Source organism: Triticum dicoccoides, chromosome 6A (assembly GCF_002162155.2).
Source record: "Triticum dicoccoides isolate Atlit2015 ecotype Zavitan chromosome 6A, WEW_v2.0, whole genome shotgun sequence".
In the NCBI taxonomy this organism is placed as follows: domain Eukaryota; kingdom Viridiplantae; phylum Streptophyta; class Magnoliopsida; order Poales; family Poaceae; genus Triticum; species Triticum dicoccoides.
In genome coordinates, this window is record NC_041390.1 from 35,799,460 (window position 1) to 35,808,463 (window position 9,004).

General features: G+C 44.4%; 1 protein-coding gene across 1 annotated transcript; it reads left to right on the top strand.

Annotated features, from left to right (window-relative positions):
- Positions 1 to 355: 355 nt before the first annotated feature.
- LOC119318801 (beta-fructofuranosidase, insoluble isoenzyme 4-like) lies at positions 356 to 4,682 on the top strand. The gene is made up of 7 exons (XM_037593384.1): positions 356 to 611; positions 2,365 to 2,373; positions 2,464 to 3,341; positions 3,453 to 3,611; positions 3,828 to 4,069; positions 4,161 to 4,254; positions 4,346 to 4,682. The coding sequence occupies exons 1-7, from the start codon at positions 356 to 358 to the stop codon at positions 4,538 to 4,540; spliced, it is 1,833 nt and encodes a 610-aa protein (XP_037449281.1). The 3' UTR covers positions 4,541 to 4,682.
- The last annotated feature ends 4,322 nt before the right edge of the window (positions 4,683 to 9,004 follow it).

Sequence of the window (9,004 nt, forward strand, 5' to 3'; positions counted from 1 at the left end):
CGTAACATAGCTGCCTCGGTGCTCATGCTCTGCCATGCCATTTCGTCTATATCCTCTCTAAAGGCACGCCTCTTCCAGCACGAACACCTTGAGCCCATGCCGGCGCCGCTGCCCTCCTCCTCCTCCTCATGCAACCTCTTCCTCTGTAGCAGTAAATAGGGAGATTCCTCCTTTTTTTAGACTATCCACAGTTTTCGGAGGTCCCCCAGAAAAATCTATCTAAAAGAGACTCTTGAGTGTCAGCTAACGAAACGACTCCTTAATTAAATGACAATGCCTTCACATGTCACAACACACCCCCATAACTATTTGATCTCTTCACCTCACTCCCCACTCTCTCATTCCTTCTGTCGCCATGGCGCTACCATGGGCCTTCGTCCTCCTCCCTTCCCTATTCTTCCTCCCCTCATGTGTATCAAACTTCTTCTCCAGCAACATCAGCAATGGGGTTGGAGGGAGATGCTCCCTCTGTCCACAGTCTCCAGAGGTCTCCTTTTGTCCACTGCCTCCAGAGGTCTCCCGCTGTCCACAGTCTCCAGAGGTCCCCTCCATTTTCAGCACGAGGTACAAGACTGCCTACCACTTCCGGCCTCCCAGGAACTGGATCAATGGTATGTTCGTGTGATCTTGTCGATGCTTTGGTTTCATCTCTGCTTATTTTCTTTGGGCTTCATCTCTGCTTTTTGGATCATCCGTTGGTCTATGCCACTCTGCTTTCCTGTGCCTTTTCTTGTTCTTTATCCATGAAAAATCATGCGATCTGATCGTTTAGTGGCTTCCCCACGTGGAGAAGCCGAGCTGAATACACTACTCAATGTAATTTTGTGTGCCAATATTAAAAAAATATATGCTTGTTAAAATGTACTACAGTACATAATATTTTTGGCAGTAGTATCACTACAGAACTGCCTTTTGTGTCATAGATAATCATCGAAGAGGGAAAAGTTTAGTGGCCAGGTCATTGCTTGTGCAAGTCTCTTGCTGAATGCTGCAATTAGATTTTGACTAATACTGCCATAAGATGATGATAGCCACAGATTCTTGCGCAAAATAGAAGTATTCATTACAGAAATAGTGATATGTACCTTGTCATCAAGATTTATGCCACTTCCACATTGTCCATATTTGCGTGTTACTTTTGGCCAGATCAAATTCAGGTAGGAAAAGTATGACGCTTTTCCTTCCAGAACTAGAACTGGGAGTATTTAACCAAAAACTACCACAATTCGCGGAAACGTGACAGAAAACTACCACTTTACGATTTTGTTCCGTAAACTACCACTTTTTTATTAATCCATGACAAAAAACTACCAAGTGTGAAAACTGCTCGCTTTGCCTGGGTTAAACGTGAATCTGACAGCCTGACCCCACACATAAATGGGCTAAAAATGCAATCGGGTCCCTAGTTTTTCTTCAAAAAAGCAATCGGGTCCTCCGCCTCCTTCTCCTCCTCGTCGCCGGCCTCCTCCTTCCCCAGCCGCTTGCCGCCGGCGGACGGGAACGGCTACTGCTGCGGCGAGTCCACGTCGTGGACGGCGGGGCCGGGGTCGTCGGCGCTGGAGACGGTGGAGACCGAGATCAGCCCGAGCATCCTCTTCATCATGGCGGTGCTGGCGATCGTCTTCTTCGTCTGCGGCCTGCTGCACCTGCTGGCGCGCCACCTGCTGCGGCTGCGGCGCCGGCGGAGGGCGGCCCGCGACGCCGCCGCCGAGAGCGTCCCGGCGTTCCAGGGCCAGCTGCAGCAGCTCTTCCACCTCCAGGACCCGGAGCAGCGAGCAGAGGGAGAGGAAGGCGAGCGTGGCGACCAGGGTGAGGGACACCCACACCTGCCCGTCCAGGGGCCGCGGCGGCGCGGAGGCCGGGAGGGTGATATGAGGTGGCGACGACGAGTTCCCGCCAGAGCTGAGCCATGGGAGGGTTGAGGAAGCGGATCCGGGCGCGGCGAGGCTCTCCTCTCGACGACGGCGGCGCGACATGGCTGTAGAGCTCCTGCTCCAAAAAGAGAAGACGAGGGATATGGACCCGATTGCTTTTTTTTAAAAAAACTAGGGACCCGATTGCATTTTTAGCCCGCTTATGTGTGGGGTCGGGCAGTCAGATTCGGGTTTAACCCAGGCAAAGCGAGTAGTTTTCACACTTGGTAGTTTTTTGCCACGGATTAATAAAAAAGTGGTAGTTTTCGGGACAAAATCGTAAAGTGGTAGTTTTCTGTCACGTTTCCGTGAATTGTGGTAGTTTTTGGTTAAATACTCTAGAACTGGCCACATGGATCATTCTATATCTGTTGCATGAAACTGACATTCTCTCACTTTTCCAAAAATCCTATGGATTGGCGATACTTGGGAATCTACGACGACACAAAAGATCCATGTGGTATGGATATCTCAGGCACAAACACCTCTAAACAAAAAAAAGAGGAGTTGAAGTATTCTACAACTTATACTTCCTTTATAAATATTTCAGGACTAATGTACTACAAAGGCATCTACCATAATTTCTACCAGTATAACCCCCACTGCGCGCTTTGGTGTTGGGGTGACATAACTTGGGGCCATTCGGTTTCAACAGACCTTGTCAACTGGATCGAGCTTGAACCCGTGATAGAACCGGATAACCCCAGTGACATAGACGGTTGCTGGACCGGTTCAGCCACAATTCTGTCTGGTGGTCAACCGGTCATCTTATACACCGGTGGCAGTAGAGACAAGTGTCAGGTCCAAAACCTTGTGCTTCCCAAGAACCCGTATGACCCGTACCTGAGAGAATGGACAAAAACCGGCAATAACCCAGTGATCCAACCGGTAGTACCTGGTTTGAATAGAAGTCAATTCAGGGATCCGACGACCGGTTGGATCGGATCAGATGGACTATGGAGAATAGCAGTTGGTGCCGAGCTGAAAGGCTACACTGCTGCACTGTTGTACAAGAGTGAAGACTTTCTGAGTTGGACAATAGTTGGTCACCCACTGTATTCACAGAACTCATCCAATATGTGGGAGTGCAATATGTGGGAGTGCCTGGATTTCTTTGCGGTATTGCCGGGCAATAACAGTGGACTGGACATGTCCGTAGCGATCCCAAGAGGCGCCAAGCATGCCCTCAAAATGAGCATGGGTTACTTTGACAAGTACTTGATTGGGGTGTATGATCTCAAACGTGATGCCTTTGTGCCAGATACTATCGTAGATGACTGTCGGCTGTGGTTGAAGATCGATTACGGCAATTTCTATGCTTCGAAGTCATTCTTCGACTCGAAAAAGGGCAGGAGGATCATATGGGGTTGGTCTAAGGAAGCAGATTGTCGTTCAGATGATGTTGCAAAAGGTTGGGCAGGAATCCATGTAAGAAAATCCGCCCCTAATTGACTGTGCTTCATATCATCTGAAATAAAAATTTAACTTATTTAGCAAATCAGTGTAACATCTTTAAGTTAAATTTTTTATTATGTTTAGACAATCCCGAGGACGATTTGGTTAGACAATGATGGCAAGCAGTTGCTGCAATGGCCAGTTGATGAGATTGAATCCCTTCGAACAAATGAAATCAACCATCAAGGACTAGAGCTCAACAAGGGAGATCTGTTTGAGATCAATGGAGTTGACAATTTTCAGGTAGTTTCCTTTTCACATACAGGCTTACTTGGTCTTCGAGAGAATTTATTTTATTTAAAAAAGTGTCATGCCATTAAGAAATGTAGGGCCTTCTGATAATTTCTAATTATATAATAATGCATTTTTGCAGCAAAAGGACAGGTATACATTCTGTAGGTGTGTTGTATATTTTTTAGAGCAACTGCAACTAATCAGACACAAGTTTTCTTGAAATAGGCGGATGTGGAGATAGATTTTGAGTTGACGTCCATCGATGACGCCGATCCTTTTGATCCTTCATGGCTTTTGGACACCGAGAAGCATTGTTGTGAAGCAGGTGCATCGGTTCATGGTGGTATAGGGCCATTTGGACTTGTTATTCTGGCCTCCAACAACATGGAGGAGCACACTACCGTGCACTTCAGAGTCTACAAGTCACAGCAAAAGTACATGATACTCATGTGCTCTGATCTAAGAAGGCCAGTAGTGCTTATGGTTTTTGTCTTTATTTTGGTTAGTCTTCTCCATAAACGTCTGAAGCAAATTGAAATATTTTCTTTTCTTGCACAGGTCTTCCATGAGACCAGGACTCTGCACACCAGCCTATGGACGCTTCTTTGAATTTGATCTTGAAAAGGAAAGGAAAATATCTTTGAGAACTCTGGTAAGCTGGGAGGCTATGCCATTTCTCATGTTATTCATTTCATGCACTTGATACCAGAATTGAGAATGGATGGCTGGATGTTGCCGTGCAGATCGATCGATCTGCGGTGGAGAGCTTTGGTGGTGGTGGCAGTGTCTGCATCACGGCTAGAGTTTATCCGGTGTCGCTTGTCGATGACGGCGGGGCCCATATGTATGTCTTCAACAATGGAAGTACCATGGCCAGGGTGCCGCAGCTCAGGGCATGGAGCATGAGGAAAGCACAAGTGAATGTGGAGAAGGGTTGAAGTGATTGTTAGCAAATAAGATCAATTTCATTTTCTTGAATTGTTTACCCTGATTCATGAGCACTCTTGGGCAGAAATAAGGAAATTGAGCACTCTTTAGTATTGCCTCCGTTTTATAATGTAGTGCATACATATTATTATTTTCAAAAGTCAACCTTTATAAACTTTGATCAAGTTTAGAGTGAAAATATGTCTCACGATGTATCTAATGATATGTATTCGATATTCTAGATGCGAATATTTGATGTATAACTTGGTCCTAATTTGCAAAGTTTGACTTTAAAAATAAAATCTATATGCACTGCGGTATGCGATGGGGATAGGAGGATGTTGTTCTCAAGAAACGAGAAGACGACACACAAATGCATGGATGGACATGGTACCATGCGAGGCTGGTATCACACCCTGCATCGTGATGCATGTCGTATTCATATCACTTGTCGGGTATACACATTTCTTGAGATGAAGTATTCCTATATAAATGATTTATTTCTAACATCAATTAGGCTAGTCATAGTGGGAGTAACTTAGATAGTAATATAGCGCATTTCAAGAATTTTTTTGCTTATGTAGCATGTAGTTAATGAGGAGAGAAGTGTTTAGAATAACATAATAAGTTACTGTAACATAGCCCTTCCCGAGAAATGATGAGTCTACAAGCTAATAAATGAAGCCATCTATAATACTACTACTCCCTCCATCATAGTTTGTTGGGCGCCTCTTCAAAACCAGACTTTTTCACAATCCCACTGAAATAGGGCGCAGCTCCTTAACTATCCTATTAATTGAGGCGCATTAGGCTGCTTCCGTTTCTCCTCCTCAACCGCAGTTTGTTGGGCGTATCTCGCGCCGCTCTGGGCCCAAGGTGCGGTGCAATTGACAGGAAATAAGGAGGCGCTGGAGCTACGTTATTGAAGGAGATGCGTCTAATGAATCGCTAAACCAACGCCATGCGGAGCAAATAAGAAACCGATTCCCACTTGCACTCATGTTCACACTTGCATGCCCTGCACAAACCATTCATGTTCCCACTTGCATGCGGCTGAGGAAGAGAAACGGAAGCAGCCTAATGTGCCCCAATTAATAGGATAGTTAAGGAGTTGCGCCTATTTCTATGGGATTGTGAAAAAGTCTGGTTTTGAAGAGGCACCCAACAAACTGTAATGGAGGGAGTATGTTACTTTGCACTACAAAAATATTAATTTAGACTAATGTCATATGCATGACACGGATACAGGGCCAAAAATTGCCAAAACCCAATCTAGCTGCCCAGCCCAGCCGTCCAATGCATCACACACCTGTGAAACCTGAATACTCCTAGAAAAACCTGAATAGATTAATAAATTAACTATAATTAATACTACTATGAAACAAAAATGAAATCATTTTTAACAATGGTTTGCTAAATCTCAGTTTCGTTTTACGTGGAGTGGAATTTAACTTTTTCCTATTTATCTATCTATTTATATAATTAAAACAAGAGGCAAACAAGCCATCATGTTCGTCCATATAGATTAAATTATCTTGACCACTAATTTCATATATTAAGGGCTGAGATTTAAAGATGTAAGCGTTACATGCAAATATTGTTACGTACAAACAATTAGACAGGATCCTCAAAAAAAAAACAATTAGACATGTCACGTACAAATAGGTTTTTTTTTCAACCAAAGCCAACGTGATGGACAAGAGATGTAAACGGAGGTGTTCAACATTCAAATGGCGTGACGGACGACCAGAAACAGTCCATGCTTATATTATATATATATATGGTCGTACGTCACGCCATTTTACTAATAAACCCCCCAGTTTTCTGTAAATCAACCCGCAGTATACGTTTAAGTTATAACCGAACCGTTTTTTCTTATTTTCTCAGAAAACCCCCTAACGTTTTAGACAATCAACCCGCCGTCCATATTTAAGTCAGCCGAAACGTTTTTTTTAGTTTTAACAGAAAACCCCTTGACGTTTTGGTTAATCAATCTATAGTTTATGTAAAATAAGATTATTCATATCTTTTAAACCGTAACTTAGATTTTAACATGTTATATATGAAACTTGATTAGAAAAATATGTAGAATCTAAATATGAAGTTATTTTTAGCTATTAAATATTTCTAAAATATAATTTTTGATGCAAATTTAATATATAGTGTATGGTCTGTTTTTTTTGTACCGTCGGTGATTCGAATTGCAAATAAACATCTATTAAAACTAGAGTGAGAGAAAAAACATCGAGAACCGTGCATACACAACTATGAAAAACCTTGCGGAAAAAAAACAACATACTTTTTATCTTATTCCAAGCGAGTGTGCGCACGTGCGCGCGCGCAAAAGAGAGAGACATTAAGACTAACCACATTCAAACGTGTTTTCATTGTGTGAGCACAGAGGTCACTGTCGGCAACACAAATGTGATGCCATGTGAAACTAAAAGACGTGGGCCTATTAATGTCTTGAGTCATGGTTATTGGATTAAGAGTGTGTGTTAGTTTCTTTCCCGTTGCAATGCACGGGCTTTTTTTTTGAGCGAGTGTGTGAGTATAGGGGAAATACAAATGTGATGCCATGTGAAACTAAAAGATGTGGGCCTATTAAGGTCTTGAGTCATGGTTATTGGGTTAAGAATGTGTGTTATTTTCTTTCCCGTTGCAATACACGGGTTTTTTCGCTAGTATAATTTACAGGGAGAACTGCAGCGTACGTTCCTTTATTAAGAAAAAGACAAGCCGTGCAATTCAAAAAAAAAAGCCGTGTACTACCAGGACAAGCACATGGCTAGGAATTATGAAAGGCCAATCCGTGTCCCAATAGGATACATCAGATAGCACAAAAAACAGTACCTAATTAAGCAGGCATGTTACATAATATTTTCAGGTACAAGTCTACCACAGATCTTATCCTAGACAAGTACAAATGTGTGTGAGAGATCTCTAATACAATAAAAAGGAAATATTTCAAAAGAATAATAGAAGGAAAAAATAGATCGAATACTTAACATACCTATACGTACCCTCACAAAAAAAACATACCTATATGTACATCGGAATGGATGTCCACACGACGTGCGCCCGATAAAAGTTCTCCACTGTCAGATGCTCTTGAAACACAAGTACAAATGACTGGATGGGAACATCGCCTCCGTGTCGTCTAAATGATATCGGTTGGCGATAAAGTAGGCCCAATTCGGACAGCCGTCCAAATTGAATGTCAATTGCATGCATGACATCATGCTTTTGTCACCCAGTAATTTATATGTCTTTCCTGCCTTTAATAAGCTCAATCCATGGCAGACTCAAAGAGACACCGACGTGGTAGTATATGCATGCAAATTACATATTTAATAAAAGTTAACACATGGCTTCTGCCGTCTCTACACAAAGGAAACATAAAACAGAGTTATATATTATTTTTATATAAAATTTGGAGAAGAGTCAAGAGACAATTATAGACTAGTAAATTGCAGAAACCCATCAGTTTGAGGGCTAGGTCATCAGAAAACACTAGGTTACAGTTTCTTGACAAAAAGCACCACTTCTCTCGTAAACATTTTGCAAAAATCACTGATCGGCGGATTAGTCTCGTTTGAGCACGTTTATGACAGTTGGGCCCCTATTTGGCTTACATGGCATAACCTTTCATGCCAAATGGGTTTTTATCTATATTTACAAACTAGTCCCAACAATTTTATATAGACACCCCTTAATAAAAAAATAAAAAACGCAATCAGGCGCTCGTGTGCACAAACCTGGTTGCAAGGCGCCCATGGCTCATGCGAGCAGAAGGAAGGTGGATGGGGCGGACCATGGGTCTCGTCACGGGCGAGAGGGCTCACCATCACGGCTTAGGGAGCGGCGGCGCGCCACTGGCCGGCCAACTCCAGCTTGTTGAGGACGGCCTGCAGAGGGAGCGGCCACGGCGGCTTCGGCCTGCAGAGGGAGCGTTGCCCGTGCCTCCAACGACGACGAGTTCAAACGGCGGCCGGAGCTGGGGTCACATGGGCGCGAAGCTACGGGTTGCGAGCGAGTGAATTGGGTGGCTAGGCGTTAGCTATTGGGCACGGGGAGCGTGCCCATGTCCCCAGACATAGAAGGAGGGCACGGAAACGATGCGCTCGTCGGCCAGGGCGGCGGTGAGCTTCGGCCATGGTGGGAACCGGAGCCAGCGAACGAATGGGGTGACGGAAATGAGGGGGAAATCAAGAAGGGCTCACGGCGGAGCTGCAGGGATGGTTAGTGGGCTCGGTGAGGAGCTGCGGATGGTGAATCGACGCCGGTGACCGTCGGGGCAGAGGACAAGGACGAGCTCGATTCGGGCATCTCCAGGATCCTTTGCTTTGATTTCTTCCGTGGAGAGATCGAGGGTGACGAGGGGGACCTCCTGGATATTCCTTCTTGGAGAGGTCTAGTCGGTGGCCGTGCGGACGGCAAGCGATGGCGACGGCTCTCTCTCTCTCTCTCTCTCT